The sequence below is a fragment of the Pleurodeles waltl genome, chromosome 3_1 (genome assembly GCF_031143425.1).
Source record: "Pleurodeles waltl isolate 20211129_DDA chromosome 3_1, aPleWal1.hap1.20221129, whole genome shotgun sequence".
NCBI classification, from domain to species: domain Eukaryota; kingdom Metazoa; phylum Chordata; class Amphibia; order Caudata; family Salamandridae; genus Pleurodeles; species Pleurodeles waltl.
This window is the reverse complement of record NC_090440.1, coordinates 181,848,616-181,866,809: the sequence shown is the minus strand read 5'-3', so window position 1 is coordinate 181,866,809 and position 18,194 is coordinate 181,848,616. Positions and strand designations below refer to the sequence as shown.

General features: G+C 43.4%; 1 protein-coding gene across 2 annotated transcripts in view; it reads left to right on the top strand.

The window, feature by feature from the left end:
• The window catches only part of LOC138283907 (myosin-2 heavy chain-like), a 212,936-nt gene that overhangs the window by 157,366 nt on the left and 37,376 nt on the right, over positions 1-18,194 (top strand). Inside the window, exons 21-25 of one of the 2 annotated variants that reach the window (XM_069222124.1) lie at positions 2,154-2,238; positions 2,666-2,855; positions 3,006-3,088; positions 14,508-14,606; positions 15,469-15,585. In XM_069222124.1, coding sequence (XP_069078225.1) covers positions 2,154-2,238; positions 2,666-2,855; positions 3,006-3,088; positions 14,508-14,606; positions 15,469-15,585 — 574 coding nt within the window. Of the gene's footprint in view, positions 1-2,153; positions 2,239-2,665; positions 2,856-2,957; positions 3,089-14,507; positions 14,607-15,468; positions 15,586-18,194 lie in introns of both variants that reach the window. The other variant, XM_069222123.1, reaches the window with a different exon arrangement.

Genomic DNA, 18,194 nt, shown 5'->3' with positions numbered 1-18,194 from the left:
AAACATCACACACACTTACCTTCAGCCTCGAAGTCCCAGGAGGGTTGGGACTGCTGCCTTCCCTACCTTAGGTCAGCCAATGAGGGAAGGCAGCAGTCCCAGCCTCATCACAGAGTGGAATGGGGTCAGTGAGACTGCTGACCCCACCCCACTCTGTGACGAAGTGTCACTGATTGATACTCGCCCTGGGCACTTCAGTGCTTAAACCTGAAGCGCCCAGGGCGAGTGTCAATGAGGGATGCTTTCCTCGTCACCCAGGGGAGGGGCTCGAGGCACCTTTGCTGAGCCGAGGAGGTCACGCACATAGGAGCTGTGACCTCCTCAGCCCAGCAAAGTTCAGCTCAGGCAGCCAGGAGTCTGCGCAAATCGTGCATGTCTCACTCCTCGCTGTCTGAGCTGAAAATGAAGAGTGTCTATCAGGCTGACCTTTGTTCTGACAGACACACTTCATGAGGGGCAAAAGGTGGATGGGCATGGCCCCTCCGCCCTAAAGGACGGGCAGCACCTGAACCATAGTCAGTTAGACAGACGTGGCAAAGTGTAGGAGAGTGCAAGGTATTATCATGTCCTGGTTTGAAAGGTTTGGGATGATGATTTCCAAGTAAATGGAAATGTGTTTGGTGAAATATTAGCAATTGATTTATTTTTTGGCTTGGTGAGAGTTTTTTTTCCATTTTAAAACATTTACTTGCAGAGCCAAAAAGTCACAGATGCACGGCCTGATTCATAAAGGTAAACTTAGATTTTTGGTCTAAATTTAGACCAAAAGTCTAAATTTAGGACTTTGGGAATTCACAGAGGGCATTTACGAGTGCTATCTTCATGTCTACACTCAGAGATCCGCCCGTAGTGTTTCACCAGAAAGAAGCCTAAATGCCACATACTTAAGCTCGTGTATTCCAAAATCGTGGATGATTGGCAATATACACATATTCCAGGCACTTTCGTAAATCATGTAGTGTATTGTACATCTCTATAAAGCATCGACATAAGTGGAAATGTACGTTTTGTGAATCATCTTGAGACGAATACAACCTGGCCCAACTGCATACACGTTAAAAATCCTGTTATGTTAATTTGTACACAAACCCATGATAAAACATTACAAAGTGGAAGGTCATTCATCAGCATATTGATATGATAAGTATCCATCCATCCATTTAAAAACTCAAAACCCTACCAGTTTAAATACTGGTTGAGCTGTTATTGCTCATTAGGTTGGTTACGGCGGGATATTCCATTTAGTAAGATTTGCTCATTTGTGGAGAATAGAGAATGGCACATCTTGGAATGTAGCAAAATCCCATAACTCATTCTTATCACAGCATATTTTATTAAACACCGCAGGCTTCCATTGACTGCAAGCGATAGTAATGAATGTGAATTGATCAATGTAATAACCAACAGGCATAGATCAGTTTTCTGGATATTACTAATATTCTCCGGTGGCTGGCTGAGGTTTGGCAATTCGACTGCCTGCCCAATTTAGAGTGGGTGGTTGAATAGCCAGTTTTTGCTCTCCCTCACTGCTGTTAAACATCTTTCCGTAAATGGCCCCCACACCATAGGATAAAACTCCATTGCTGTGGGGGTCATTAGCTTTTGTTTATTCAAAAACAAAATTCCACTTGGGGATTTTGTTTAAAAAAAAAAAATCAAAAAGAATTTTGGCAGAACCACCTGTCAAACTTTTAAGTTATTGTTGGAACCGCTGTGATGGAGGTTCCTGTCAATGACTAGAGATGTTCGCTAGTATGGTGGACATCTCTAAATTCAAGGTATGGGTACTCTGTCGCCTCAGAGCGACAGAGCATTCTACTCCATCTCCCTGATCGAGTACAATCCATACTCTGAATTCGATAGAATGCCCTAAGACGTTGTAATACCTTCAGTAGAGTTACTTTCAGCTCCACATTTACAAACATTGAGTCTCTAACAACTTATAAGAGACCAACCGCCATTCAAAATATACAAGCACTTCCTTTCACAAGACAGCTTGAACCTCTTTCAGGGCTGAGTGTAGTATTTGGACACCTGAGACATTTAGTGATGCAATCAGTTTTGAACGTTTATGACAGCATACCAAGATTAATAGACCAAGTTAGGTGATTGGCTTATCACTCTCAGCAGTAGACTTTTTAATGTTTTTCCAGGAACCAAGCTTTACGACACCTCAAGCAACTGCGAGAAATGGAGAAAACTGAGATGGAGATCAAACTCTCATCCCTAAAGTTGAAGGTGAGAGATGTCCAGCTTTTGTTGCTTTACACTGTAGCTATAAGACACTAAAGTAGGACACTCTGGCAGGGCACCCCAGGGATGCTGGGAGCACTATGAGGCCATATAAATGAAAGAAGTGTTCTAGACAAATTCTCAAACCTTATTTATAGGATAGATGGATAGGTTGGATCTATGTAGATGGATAGATGGATCACTGGATAGCAGGATCAAGGCAGAGAGCTGAGTGAGTGCATGGGTGATAACTTGGATGCATGTGTGGGCAGTCAGACGGCTCTTTACTGTGTAAGGCTTTCTAGATACCAAAGTAATGGTTAGAAATTGAAATTTTACAGGAGAAGGGAAAGTGCTCACGGGGTTTATGGTTGAAAGTGTCATGGTTCTACAGCTCCTCCATCAAATACTATCTAGGTTGTTCAATTTCCAGTTGGCAGAAAATGAAGATCTTACAGAGCGAGATTCCCGTGATAGTCAGACACTGTCTCCAGCATCAAGTGGACGATGGACCCCCAAGAAAACACAAACCATAGGGCACCAAGGCAAAGAGGAATCTATAACCAGCAGAAGATGCTCGCGGTGTGATGCATTCTTGGAGCAGTTAGACAAGATGATTCAAGGTGAGAAAATGCACCCCAGCAGTCAGTGACATTTAGAGGATCCGCAGGTAAATGTCACACCAATGAACGCAAATGTAAAAAGACAGATATTTGCTTTTACAGGCTCCATGTCATCTTCCTCTGTCAATGCGGCCTGTGCTTTGATTCCAGATTGCCAAGGAAGGGGCATTGAACTGCAGGAGGAAAAGAACCAGGCTGTCACGGGCCTCATCCAGGTGCAGCAAGTCCTAAAGGTGAGGAACTGATTGCTAAGTTGTAATGAGGGGTAAATATAAGAGTATGTAAGTAGGAGTTTCAGTAAAACAATGCAAACTTGTACGCCTTTACTCTTACCAACCATCTTCCTTGGGCCTTTCGCAGCCAAGGGGGAGAAAAAAGATTGCTTAACATGAATGCAAATAAACAAAAATGATGGATGGAATGGCGAACCAATCAAACATTCACCCCAATCACAGATCTGGGCTTAATCCATCAGTTCTTTTGCTCACCACGCCACCCAGGTTTGGACCTAGCCATATGCAAATCAGTCTTGACCCCATGGGAACAGTCCAGCCTGAACTGACATGGCAAGCTAAAAAACTGATGGCCTAAACCCAGATCTGTGACTGGGGGTGAATGTTTGATTTGTTTTGCATTCCGTCCATCATCTGTTGTTTTTGCAGTAACATAAATGTAAGGCACACTCTGTGGAAACGCAGGATGCAAGTCCACATCCTCTAAACTCAGAATCTGGATGTCCTGTCGACTCTCAATCTGGCTCCTAGTCACCTCCCCAGAAATATAAGATTTGACAGCAGATGGTGGATTATACTGTCAGGCTCATCTGTCTGCCCTTTCCTTGTTTTCTCTTGTAATTAAAACATTGCAGGCAGTAAACAGCACAACAGCCAAAATAGAATTTGCCTACTGCATGCTTTTGATACCCAAAAGAAGGTCATTGTGCAGGCCTTTTAACAGTAATTTAGCAGTACCACTAGGTGGCGCCATCAGGTTTCTGCCTTAACTCACCTTTTGGAAGGTCCAGCCATTACTATGTGGGCAACTTCTATCCCTGCTTGCATACAATTGCTGTTCTGTGTTTGTCCCACAACTTTTTAATTACGGTATTGTGCTGCAATGCCCTGATTTTGGCTTTTATGTTATTGCATGCAGTAAATGCTCTCTGATAGATCTGTAAATAATATTTTGCTGAAAGCCGCCTTGCCTCCTGAACTATGTTCATTTCCTTCGGCAATATGAATATCTATCTGTTAGCCTCCCAGCCTCCTTTTCTCCAGTGTATACTCAGCATTTGCTCATTGGTCTAATTTACGACATTCCCTTTTTAAGACATTATGCAGAATTCTACAGAGGTGCTGAAATGTTTGTTGACAATTTATCTAAACTTTATAATACTAGCAATATTACAAATTTTGCGGAAAGTGTGTTCGCTCCTTCTGTTTTAGTGTCTTTCGGTAAAGTTAAAGGGATGACTAAAGTTGGCGGACAGTATTAAGGTTTGCAAAGGCATGGAAACAATATTTGCCCCTCTTCCCCTGCGTTCACTGCAGCAGGCTAATTTAACCGCAAAAACGTGGCAGCAATTTAATGCAAACGTTAATCCCGCTGGGGAGTTTGTGCGCTCTCTTTAGCCTCAGGAAATAAATGTACCCCCCCGGGTTGCCTCTCATTTTACTGTCCATAATCTGTCTTTACTATTCCGAAAGTCTGATCTTCGGACCTCGGCACAACAGATGAAGCCTCGAAAGTTACGTGTGCGATTGTACCGTTTTATGCGGATTACTACTATTCCTATGACCATACTTTTATTTTGTTGTATTCATTTATTATATTTATTTGCTTCATGTATTTGTGACGCAGTTGCAGTCAAATACACTTTGTTTTTTTCTAAAGTTCTGCACACCACGTTGTAGTAGCCTGAGACAACCCTGAGTTGAGGGTTCAACATTGAGAGCATCCAAAATGCTGTGGAGCGAAGACAGCTGTCCAACACATACATCCTTGAAGCTGATGTAACAGTGTTAAAGCTCTGGGAGAGACACAGTGTAAAGATTGATAATGAAAACCAGTGGCTTGGCTAGATCTTTGAAGGCCAAGCTCAGAGTGAGTCAGAGAGTTAGGAATAGTCTAGCCATAGGCCTGTTAGAAGAGGTGAATTTTCCAGACCTCTTTAATTTCAGAAAGTTCTTGTCTCAGCTGTAGTAGCAGTGAGTTTTTATTCTTGTCTCAGCTGTAGTAGTGGTGAGTCCCAAAGAGATGACCTTGTACACTTGAAGGGATCTTCCACCGAATGTCTTTCATGATTCAGCTGCACAGATGCAAGATGTTGATTGACAGATAGTAGTCACGTGCTTGGAAGATACAGCTTGGTGATGGAATCACTGTCTTGCATACAAGACAGTGGGTTATGAATTTGGACCCTCATTCTGCTGGATGCCTGCCTATGCACACTATTATTTAGAAAGTCTGAAACCATCCACTAAGATCCTCCCAAGAAATAATTTTAGTTGCTGGATCCAGAGGACAGATGTTCAGTTTCTTAAATAAAACCCAGACTCCACTCAAGGTATCTGTCATGCAAAACCTACTTTTGATACCAAAGTTACTTTTTATAGCTGCTTGTCTCATAAACACTTTTGATGCAATCCCTTCTGTACCAGGCTTCCCAGTCTTGGCACCACCTTCCTTTTCTTTCAACCATGAGGGGAACGGAGAAGTGTGCACCTTCCTGCCTCTAATTAGCGCAAAAGGTGTGATTCCTGTGGTACAATGTGGAGTAGTATTGTAATTCTACACCTTCTGTTCAATAAACCCCTTCACATCCACACCTGAAGCTATGGCAGTTTGAATGCCCTCCTTTATAATTTTATTTCCACGCTCTACTAAACCAGTAGAAGTGGGCGAGTACAGTGCCACTCTCAAATGTTTTCTGTCCTGTTCAGACATGAACTTTCGCATTTGTTCCAAAACAAACTGCATCATTGTCTGTAATGATCACTTTAGGAGCTCATTCTATTAAAAACACCTTGTTCAGAAATTTAATGGTTGCGTCAGTATCTGGGGTTTCTACAAACATATATTACATCCATTTTGGGAAATAGTCAATGGCTAAAATTAAATACTTCACATTGTTGGGCAACACTGAATAGAGCCCAGAAAAATTTAAACCAACTTTTTCCCACACCACATTCGGAAACTAAGTGGAATGTAATGGTGTTTGAACAGTTTTCCAGTGCTTATCTTATACTAAATATTCTGGACACTTATCAACCATCATCTTAACTTGTCTGTCAATAGCAGGCTGCCAATAATGTTTCACTTTCAGACAAGTTTTAGTGGTACCTGGATGGCCTTGGTGTACTTTGCCTATGATTGCACTGGGTGCAAAGCGGTCACCACAGAGTACAATGCCATTTTCTACTGTTAATTCCTCAGGAATTTGTTAAAATGTTTTCAAATCCCCATTCAAACATCTAGTTTCTGGCCATTTATGAGCCGTGTACTCAATAACGTTTGTTAGAGTTACACCTTTTCCACAAGCCTTTGTCCAATCTTTTTCAGTTATGACAGATTCATATTCTGCTACCGCATCTACCAAAGGTACACATTTTACATCATCCATGCAAAAATCATCATCATCACCATCCACTGGCATTCTGGATAAACAACCTGCCCTGGGATAGGTTCGATCGAAAAATTGTACTCCTGTAGCCTGGACACTAACCTTGTAAGCCTGACAAGTAGGTTATTACTGCTTACTTTACTGAAAATATACACCTCCCGGAAAGCATGTAACGCTGGAGCTGTTACAATTATTTCTTTGACCTTGACAAATGCCTTCTCTAAACCGTCCATCCACTTAAACACCTGGCCTTTCCTTAGCAATGCTCATAAAGGTTCAACAGTTTGGGCATAACTAGCTACAGATCGTGCATAGTATTCTGCTAGCTCTAGAAATGAACCGATGGCATCTTTATCTGTGGGTGCTTTAGCATCAGTATTGCTCTAATCACTGAAAACGTTGAATCTATGCCCATTGACAACACTGCGTGGCCAAAGTATTCCAGTTCATTAGTTGCAAAGTTTCACTTTTCAGCTCTGACTGTAATGCCCCTCTTATCCAAGATGGTTAACACATCTTTCAAGACATTATTTTGTTACCCCAGTCTCTGCATATATTAAAATGTTGGGTTGATATGCTTGTACCCCTCTAATACCTTGGAACAATGAGTCCAATAGTTTCTGGAACACACTGGTCACTGAGGCTAGTCCAAACAATAGTCTCAGATACTTGTAGGCACCAAAGGGGGTTACACACTTCGTCAACTCTTGAGACTCTTCAGTTGGCGAGACCTGGTTGTAAGCTAACCTCAAATCAATTAGGGAGAACCACTTTGCACGTCCCAGATTTGCCAGTAACTCGTGAATTTTGAGCGGTGGGTAGCAGTCAACAATGATATTCTTATTTAAGGCACATAAGTCGACACATAGTTGATCTCTCCTGATTGTTTATGTGCTACTACTATGGGAGCCACCCACTGTGACAAATCTATAGTCCGAAAAATCCCTTGTGCATATTGATTGTGAAGCGTGTTCTTTAACTCTTCCCTGACACTGATGGGTGCAGGTCTTATTTTGTGTGCCACAGGCCGCGCATCATGTGCCAGACTTATGTGGTGTTCCATCCCTTTCACTAACCCTATTTGGGTTTTTAAATACTGACTGAAACTTATCCAGAACTTCATTGGCTGAGACCTCCCCCAATCCACAAGGCACACAGGCAAATCTCCAACCATCACAGGATTCTCATTTCTTGGCACAAGATACAGACCCATGCATGCCAAGTCTTTCCAACCAATTATGTTCTTCCCCATCATAGATACGTACACTTTTGTGTGTGTTTCTCTGCCTAAGCACTGTACTTTAGACCAGAAATAGCCAACCATCTATATGACTTTCTCCCAAATACTTTTGGGTTCACATCTGATTTCGACAATGAAACATCTTTACAATTGTTATAGGCAATCCAGAATCTGCCATGACCTGAAAAGGAATACCATTAATAATAGCTTTACAAAACAGTCCCTTCACCATTTTGAGCTTGTCATCACAGTCAAGTGTTAAAATTACATTGTTGAGTGAATTAGAACATGTGCCCACTTCAAGGTCGACACTACCAACTCTTAGGGCCTCATTATGACCCTGGCGGGCGGCGGAGGCCGCCCGCCAGGATCGCGCCCTCCAAATTACCGCGCCGCGGTCAAAAGACCGCAGCGGGTATTACGAGTTTTCCCCTGGGCTGGCGGGCGGTTCCAGTTAAACCGCCCGCCAGCCCAGGGGAAAACGACCTTCCCACGAGGATGCCGGCTCGTAATCGAGCCGGCGGAGTGGGAAGGTGCGATGGGTGCTACTGCACCCGTCGCGTATTTCACTGTCTGCAAGGCAGACAGTGAAATACATTTTGGGGCCCTCTTACGGGGGCCCCTGCCGTGCCCATGCCATTGGCATGGGCACGGCAGGGGCCCCCAGGGGCCCCGCGACCCCCCCTACCGCCATCCTGTTCATGGCGGCTTTCCCGCCATGAACTGGATGGCGGTAGGGGGGGTCAGAATCCTCATGGCTGCGGAGCGCGCTCCGCAGCCATGGAGGATTCCAATGAGCAGCGGAAAGTCAGCGGGAGACCGCTGACTTTCCGCTTCTGACCGCGGCTGAACCGCCGCGGTCAGAATGCTCATTGGAGCACCGCCAGCCTGTCGGCGGTGCTCCCGTGGTCGGTGGCCCTGGCGGCCACCGGCCGCCAGGGTCAGAATGACCCTCTTAATGTCTTCTTGTTACTCCTGCAAACAGTTTGAAAATGACCTGTTTTCTTATAAAAAGAGGCACCATTTGCCCAATGCTGGGCTACCGGGGAAATTACAATGTTGATGCCAGTGACGGACTCCACATGCATGACCTTGGTTGATATTGCAGACCTTTTGATACTAAGAGCCAACTCAATAACTTCAGATAGTGATGAGTTCCTACATCTAATTCATCTCTCTTGGATCTTTCTTGATGCACAGTTGAAAACAAATTGATCCTGAATGTAATTAGCTAGATTTGGGCCAAATTCACATGCTAATACTCTGAAAGCTGAAATATACTCCTCAACATTCTCATCTGAGAGTTGCTTCCATGTGTAAAAATTGTGGTGTACCAACATTATGCTTGGTTCATCAGAAAACTGCTTATTTAATCTTGCAATGGTCTCTAAATACATATTGCACTGAGCATCACCTTGAGGGAGTGTTACTGGTTGGCAAACTATCAAAAAGCTGCTGTGCTGCTTGCCCCAAACTTCCAAACGATAGTGCAAATTTACATACAGGAGTATATCCATTGGCATCAATGGCCACAAAATGGTTTTCAAATAGCCTAAACCATTGTACCCACTTAATGTCTGGTTTACTTGTTTTCCTAAGGAATGGTGGTGATTGGGTAATTTGATGAGCATTCACCATGATAATGTATACTAACAAATACCACTTGATAACTAGTGAGTGTTATCGTGAACATATAGCACACGCTGTAGGCCTAAACAATACTCAAAATACGGGCTACCAACCAAAACAAAACACTGTAAAAAACTCAAAAGTAGTGCTATAATAAAAAAAACTATAATTACTTCTTTTTCCAGTCCGTTGATATCCGGTAGGCTCTTGTCATCAAACTCTGAAACTAGTAACAACATAAAGGTGTAGCATAATTGTAGGAAGTTGGCTCTGTATGTGCTATTTCAAAGTAAGGAATAGCATGCACAGAGTCCAAGGGTTCCCCTTAGAGGTAAAATAGTGGTAAAAATAGATAATACTAATGCTCTATTTTGTGGTAGTGTGGTCGAGCAGTAGGCTTATCCAAGGAGTAGTGTTAAGCATTTGTTGTACATACACATAGACAATAAATGAGGTACACACACTCAGAGACAAATCCAGCCAATAGGTTTTTATATAGAAAAATATCTTTTCTTAGTTTATTTTAAGAACCACAGGTTCAAATTTAACATGTAATATCTTGTTCGAAAGGTATTGCAGGTAAGTACTTTAGGAACTTCAAATCATAAAAATTGCATGTATACTTTTCAAGTTATTGTCAAATAGCTGTTTTAAAAGTGGACACAGTGCAATTTTCGCAGTTCCTGGGGGAGGTAAGTTTTTGTTAGTTTTACCAGGTAAGTAGGACACTTACAGGGTTCAGTTCTTGGTCCAAGGTAGCCCACCGTCGGGGGTTCAGAGCAACCCCAAAGTCACCACACCAGCAGCTCAGGGCCGGTCAGGTGCAGAGTTCAAAGTGGTGCCCAAAACACATAGGCTAGAATGGAGAGAAGGGGGTGCCCCGGTTCCGGTCTGCTTGCAGGTAAGTACCCGCGTCTTCGGAGGGCAGACCAGAGGGGTTTTGTAGGGCACCGGGGGGGACACAAGCCCACACAGAAATTTCACCCTCAGCAGCGCGGGGGCGGCCGGGTGCAGTGTAGAAACCAGCGTCGGGTTCGCAATGTTAGTCTATGAGAGATCTCGGGATCTCTTCAGCGCTGCAGGCAGGCAAGGGGGGGGTTCCTCGGGGAAACCTCCACTTGGGCAAGGGAGAGGGACTCCTGGGGGTCACTTCTCCAGTGAAAGTCCGGTCCTTCAGGTCCTGGGGGCTGCGGGTGCAGGGTCTCTCCCAGGCGTCGGGACTTTGGGTTCAAAGAGTCGCGGTCAGGGGAAGCCTCGGGATTCCCTCTGCAGGCGGCGCTGTGGGGGCTCAGGGGGGACAGGTTTTGGTACTCACAGTATCAGAGTAGTCCTGGGGTCCCTCCTGAGGTGTTGGATCGCCACCAGCCGAGTCGGGGTCGCCGGGTGCAGTGTTGCAAGTCTCACGCTTCTTGCGGGGAGCTTGCAGGGTTCTTTAAAGCTGCTGGAAACAAAGTTGCAGCTTTTCTTGGAGCAGGTCCGCTGTCCTCGGGAGTTTCTTGTCTTTTCGAAGCAGGGGCAGTCCTCAGCGGATGTCGAGGTCGCTGGTCCCTTCGGAAGGCGTCGCTGGAGCAGGATCTTTGGAAGGCAGGAGACAGGCCGGTGAGTGTCTGGAGCCAAGGCAGTTGTCGTCTTCTGGTCTTCCGCTGCAGGGGTTTTCAGCTGGGCAGTCCTTCTTCTTGTAGTTGCAGGAATCTAATTTTCTAGGGTTCAGGGTAGCCCTTAAATACTAAATTTAAGGGCGTGTTTAGGTCTGGGGGGTTAGTAGCCAATGGCTACTAGCCCTGAGGGTGGGTACACCCTCTTTGTGCCTCCTCCCAAGGGGAGGGGGTCACAATCCTAACCCTATTGGGGGAATCCTCCATCTGCAAGATGGAGGATTTCTAAAAGTTAGAGTCACCTCAGCTCAGGACACCTTAGGGGCTGTCCTGACTGGCCAGTGACTCCTCCTTGTTATTCTCATTATTTTCTCCGGCCTTGCCGCCAAAAGTGGGGCCTGGCCGGAGGGGGCGGGCAACTCCACTAGCTGGAGTGTCCTGCTGGGTTGGCACAAAGGAGGTGAGCCTTTGAGGCTCACCGCCAGGTGTGACAATTCCTGCCTGGGAGAGGTGTTAGCATCTCCACCCAGTGCAGGCTTTGTTACTGGCCTCAGAGTGACAAAGGCACTCTCCCCATGGGGCCAGCAACATGTCTCGGTTTGTGGCAGGCTGCTAAAACTAGTCAGCCTACACAGATAGTCGGTTAAGTTTCAGGGGGCACCTCTAAGGTGCCCTCTGTGGTGTATTTTACAATAAAATGTACACTGGCATCAGTGTGCATTTATTGTGCTGAGAAGTTTGATACCAAACTTCCCAGTTTTCAGTGTAGCCATTATGGTGCTGTGGAGTTCGTGTTTGACAGACTCCCAGACCATATACTCTTATGGCTACCCTGCACTTACAATGTCTAAGGTTTTGTTTAGACACTGTAGGGGTACCATGCTCATGCACTGGTACCCTCACCTATGGTATAGTGCACCCTGCCTTAGGGCTGTAAGGCCTGCTAGAGGGGTGTCTTACCTATACTGCATAGGCAGTGAGAGGCTGGCATGGCACCCTGAGGGGAGTGCCATGTCGACTTACTCGTTTTGTCCTCACTAGCACACACAAGCTGGTAAGCAGTGTGTCTGTGCTGAGTGAGAGGTCTCCAGGGTGGCATAAGACATGCTGCAGCCCTTAGAGACCTTCCTTGGCATCAGGGCCCTTGGTACTAGAAGTACCAGTTACAAGGGACTTATCTGGATGCCAGGGTCTGCCAATTGTGGATACAAAAGTACAGGTTAGGGAAAGAACACTGGTGCTGGGGCCTGGTTAGCAGGCCTCAGCACACTTTCAATTGTAAACATAGCATCAGCAAAGGCAAAAAGTCAGGGGGCAACCATGCCAAGGAGGCATTTCCTTACAATAATGGAGCACTCAATGGTGGCAGTCACATCCATTGTGGCCACCATGCATAACGTGATGATGCTCACTGTGTTGTGTGAAGAGTGTGCACTGACTGAAATAAATGTGTATGCCTGGTGCATGTGGTGATGCACGAGTGAGTTTAGGCATGCGCTGTCTCCCCAAATGCCAGCGCATCGAAATCTGCCTCACTGCACCCTACGCCGAACACCACAGACACTGGAAAGAGGCCTCCTAACAAGCCTGCAGTGAAGAAGGCGGCTCTGGGAGTTGAGTCGCCCCCTTAATTCACTTGTTAAAAATGTCATGAAGATCATCAAAAAAGGTCCCGCTGCATGGGTTTACCGGTAGGTGACGTCTGCTCATTGCCAAATGTGGTAAGAAACTTCACAAAGCCAAAACAAGGTATAAATTGTTTATTTTACTCCTTGTTGTCACCCATGGCATGCCGCCTCCGTCTAGCTTGGAGTTCAATTGCAACTCTGTTTTCTGTTTGAATCCCCGCCAGTGTCCACTCCATGTATGTGTAAAAATATAAATAATAACCCTGATGAGTGTATGGAGGGGTGCCTCGCGACACACTACATACATCACACAAACATTGGTGTTTTATTGGTGACATGGAACATCTACTCTATCACAATAATGCAGTAAACAACTCCACCATTTTTGTTCCTATTCTCCTCTTAAGAATATTGCTTAACCCATGAGTCATCATTTATCATGTACATAACACATAGAGATTCCTGTAAGCGCTGTAGCTAAGATCATTGATCTTACTGTAGCACTTTGGATGAGTTATCACCTTATTCTAATCCTGCAGAGATATTTTGCCTTACTTTCACATCTCTTTGGCTTTCAAGGAGTGTAAATGTTCAGGGTGATCTGAGCATTATGGTGGCCACATGGGTGAATCTACAGTTTAAACCTATGGAGTCTGCAAGTTGGTACGGAAGACTAGACTTCAAGTGAAGATCAACTGATTTTTCCATGAACCTCTATGGAGAAATATTTCCTTTAGTCATGGATATTCAATAGTATATGTCTGAACAGATGCTTCGTTGCCAGCAAGCACAGCAGACACATAAACGTGATTTTAAACGTAATTTGGCCTTTTCTAGGGAGACCATTGATGACTTTTCATCTTGCAGAAATTAGATTGTGTTGAATGCAAATTTATGGCTATCAAGTAGTGTAAGTGAGTTACTCGAGAATGCTTTTCCTGTCACTAAATGTCCATGTAACTACACCCAGAGAGTTATTTTGGTGGATTTGCACAAATGGTTTGAATATAAGGTATTTACTGTAAGGCTGGTGCTTTGAGGTCTTGAAGTATTAATAGTAAAGGTCATTGTGAGGGTGATTGTGGCTGGCACTGAGAGGTAGCAATGTCGGACAATGAATTGGTGAGTAAGGAGTGACAAAAAGGGAGGGTATATGCATTATGGTTCTTTCTTCCACCAGTGATGAAAAGGCATCAACCCCAACTACATTGAATAAGGTGCAATCAATTCCATTTGATAAGTTTTGAATCTTCAAGTTATTGGTTGTGAAATATACAATCAAATATATATCTATATAGATATGTTACCTAGTGGTTGTCACCACTAGGTAGTTATAGTTAGGTCCATGTTTCCATAGAAAAATAGTTTTTTGACTTGCCTATATCTTTGGCACCGTTTGGCAAATGTTCACAAAATTTTCCCAAAAAAAGTGTTGCAGTGATTCTTGTTGCACACAGAACGTTTTGGGGTGATCCATCAAGAGGGGTCCAAGAAAAAGGGGGGGGGGCAAAAAAGTTGCATTTCCCATGTTAATTCCCTTAGGAATTCACATAACCCGCGCCTTCACCATGCACAGCTAATTAGTCCACGTATTATATCATTGATGACATCCTCCATGCCATCTTTCATAGTATCACTGCAATGTTTTAAATAGAATTATTGATGAGACAACTGTGCATGGCAAGGGCGTGAGTTATAGTTGCTTTAGGGCGCGCGTTATAGTTACTTGAAAGCACTCTAACTATAACTGCTGAATTTCTATGGTTTTGTACTATAAATTCAGAACCTAATTTAAACATCCCTATAGCCTTTGTTTTTTTCAGTGAATACATTTTTTGCATTTATATTTTCCCCTACTGTATGCTGCCTCTTGCTATTTATTTCTCTTTTTCTTAACTATGTGACTTTGTCTACTGTTTGAAACTTCTCTCTCTGCAGGGTCTGACAGAACATGCCCGTCTGGATGAACAAGTCCTTGGTACACTCCAGTCAGACAACGACCGGCTGAGAAGGCAGCATCAGATGGTGACTGAGCAGGTAAGAGCCTGGCACGTGGTCCACAGTGGGTGTGTATGTGATCATGCATGTGGAACCGCGTCTGTGTGTGTTGTCTGTGTTTTCTTCTTGTGGATGGAAGACAAAATTAGTTCTTCAACTTCTCACAGTAAAAGGGACAACTCCTTCTAAAAGCTTACTAATGGTTCTGACATTATGCTACAGGCCCGAAAATTAGGCAGGGCAAATACATGATTTGTTGAGATGTGAGGCAGCAAAGGGCAACTGTTAATTGGTAATATTTGGGAAAATATGTTTACTAATAGCCTAGATTTTCTATCCCCAAGGGAAACCTGCATCAGATAGATCAGATTAAAACACCACTTAAATATTTTGCTTTACATACATGGTGCTCCTAGACAGACCATTGTGGCACACATTCCATAAAGGAGTCAATGTGGACTGTTCATTAATGAGTACTGTGTATTTGAGAGGGGTGCAGCAGCCCAGATCATCTTTAAGTTAAGAAATGTTGGGAAGGAATGTCCAATAATTAGAATATGGAATTTATTTCTTCTCCGTTGTGTTTGCTGTCAATGAAGAGCACTGTTTGTAAGTCTGCACTTACCCTTTGATGATAAGTTACTTTTTTAGAATGAATTGCTATAGAAGAAGTGGACCCCTTCTTCCTCCCTCCCTACTAGGGCATGAAAGACAGTTTTGCTGCTGGATGGCAAGAGTCTAGAATTCCTGAAACCTTGGAAGAATATGCCTCAATACTATCATTTTTTACCTGGGATAACTTCAGCTTGTAAATTGCCAAGGTGCTTATTCAGCAAGTGAACTCTTGTGTGAGAAATATTGCCTTTTCCCATTTTATCCAATTGAATGACTTTTTCAACAGCTGAAAGGATTGTTTAAAGAGAAACAAAAGCTGGCAAAAGCGTATGAGAAGATGCCCAGAGAACAGAAGGGGGATGACAACCCAGAGGAGTTAATGAATAAATCCAGAGTGGTCAAGGTAAGGGCAATGCTTGACTTGCAAGGAAGCCAGGTCCCGGTCCTGGCACCTCTCTCCATGTGGCAAAGTTAGTGAAAGATAATACAGTTGCATCAAGGGTATGCGGCCTGAATGAGTAAAACCAGCTCCAATCCAGTGCCCTCATGACTGCTTAATGATGACTTTGTTACCAAATGCCTATACCCATGGGTGATCCTGCTTCCTTTGGCACCATTCTGTTTTTTTCTCTTATCCTGCCCTGCAGATTCCAAGGCTTGTGTTTGTCTGGAGAATGTGCTTTCTTGTGGAAAAGACAGACTGGTGACTCCATGTGACAATTTGATGGAACAGGACTTAGGTACAGGACTGTGTTCATGTTTTAGATTTGGGAATATGCTTTAGTTTGGGGAATATATCTAACATAAATCGAATTTCTGGGTTACCCAAAATTCTCTTCACTGCAAAATTTCAGAGTAAAAGGAAGGCAAGTAAGAGCTCATTAATCTGATGGAAACATTAGAAAATTACAATTGTTTGTAACTCAAAAGTTATGGTTTACATGATAACATTTAAATATGTGCAGAAAAGATTTAGATATAGAAAAGAGCACATCAAAGCCCTACCTGCATAAAGCAAGTGGGAAACAGAATTGGGAAAATCATCATCAGAGTAGTTCCTGGGGACTGTGACAAGAGAAAGCCTTTTTAGGTCTGGCTTTCCTGTGCATCTGCCGCATACCTTATGTAATCAATCTAAAAAAGAGCTTTCAGGAGTACTAAAGAGACTGGCTTTGGCTCTGCTCACATTTTGGACAGGAGTATATTTTGATTGCTTAGAAATATTGGGCTTCCACAAAAAAGTGCTCCCCTTCCACACAACTGTTATTTTGTTTGTTTATCCAGCTGCATGTGCCAGCAGCAATATGGCTGCATAGGGAAGCTTATAGTATGTCAAGCTTACAGTGAGATGGAGCATGACCTTTTGGGGCATATGTCACTGTAAAGCTGTTAAAGTGTCTTAGATAAGTAGATAATTTATGGTGTTTTGTTTTTCTCTGACAGCACCAGCAATTCCCTTCCCATTAGTTGTTTTAGACTTCAGAGTGCAGTTTTGCGTTTGGTAGCAGGATGGGGTGCCGAGAGCTACACTAACTTGCTTTTTAGGTCTGCCTTAACAGCACAGCTGTCATCAACCTTATGTGATCAACAAAAATAACTTTCCCACTACTAGTGGGAGAGGGGCTTGGGCTCCACACACGTTAGTTTCCCTGAGTAGAGGATGTGATTGGGCTGAAGTTATGTGCTTCCACTACAAAGAGTGCTCATATTGCACTTTTTGGCTTATACTCAGCACAGCTGGACACAGTCATGGGAGCAAACCATTGACAATGGCTAGAGGCTTGATCTGTTTATTATGAGCTGTTACGAAAAGAACAGTAGGCCTGATGTATTTCTTTTGAAAAGTATTCGTTAAGATCGATAGGGGAGGATTGTTATTACTCTGTATTAAAGCCTACATTTGGGAATTTGTTTACATGGATTTGCACAGATTACTGCAGTAGGCGAGCGTTTTTGTATTGTTTGTCACCTGTGACAAACCATGGATATAGACGATTTGCTCTGTGAAACTCCTTGTTAGACCCTCTTAAACGAGATTGTATTTTGCTTAGCCAACTGTAATTATGTAAGCTTTTCTAACTTTTTGACTGTATACCTTGCCTTGTGGGAAATCATGCGCTCAAAACTGGGGGCCTGTGTTGATTATAGTATCAAGCTATAGGCCTTATTGGTGCACTGGGTAAAGTTACGTCTGATGCAATAGGTCTGATCTGCTTATTAAAAAAAGGTATGACAAAGACAGTAAGCCTAGATTATTTATTGGGAGGGGTTGTATATTGTTTTGCCAACTGTATTTTTTGCCTATTTGTAATTTATTTTATTACTTTATTCACAATGGTTACCCGTTTGTGCACTTGAATAGGCCTGTGCTGGTTAAGGTGTAAAGCCAATGGTAAAGGCTATAGGCCTTATCAATTTGTAGGGGAAAGTCTTTCTAGATTCCACAGCTTTCATCTACTTATTAGAAAACGTTATGACAAAGCTATTAGGCCTGGCCCACTTATTCTGTGAATTATGTGATAAAGGCAATAGACATTTAAGGATGGATTGCTATTACACTGTGCTAAAGGCTGTAGGCATGCATTTTGTTACATAGACTCTCACATATCACAATAGCAGGCAAGGGTATTAGTGTTGCCAGTCCATCAGAACTAACCACTGGGATAGAATGTATGTTCTATGATAATCCTTATCAGTTTCTTATCAGAGAAAGTACTTTTCTTTGCTAAATGTACGTTGGATATATTTGTAATTTTAAGACTGTATATGTGATGGTTGTCTTGGTTGAAAGCTTGTGCTCAGTACATTAGGCCTGAGTTGGTTATGGTGACTACCCAATGGTTACAACTATAGGCCTGATTGGTACCCAGGGGAAAGATATGCCGATGCCATAAGTATGGTCTATTTATTACGAACAGTTATGACAAAGGTAGTATCCTTTGCTTATTTATTGTGAATAATGTTTGGTAAAGACAGTAGGCATCAAATATTGGATTGTGATCACACTGTGTT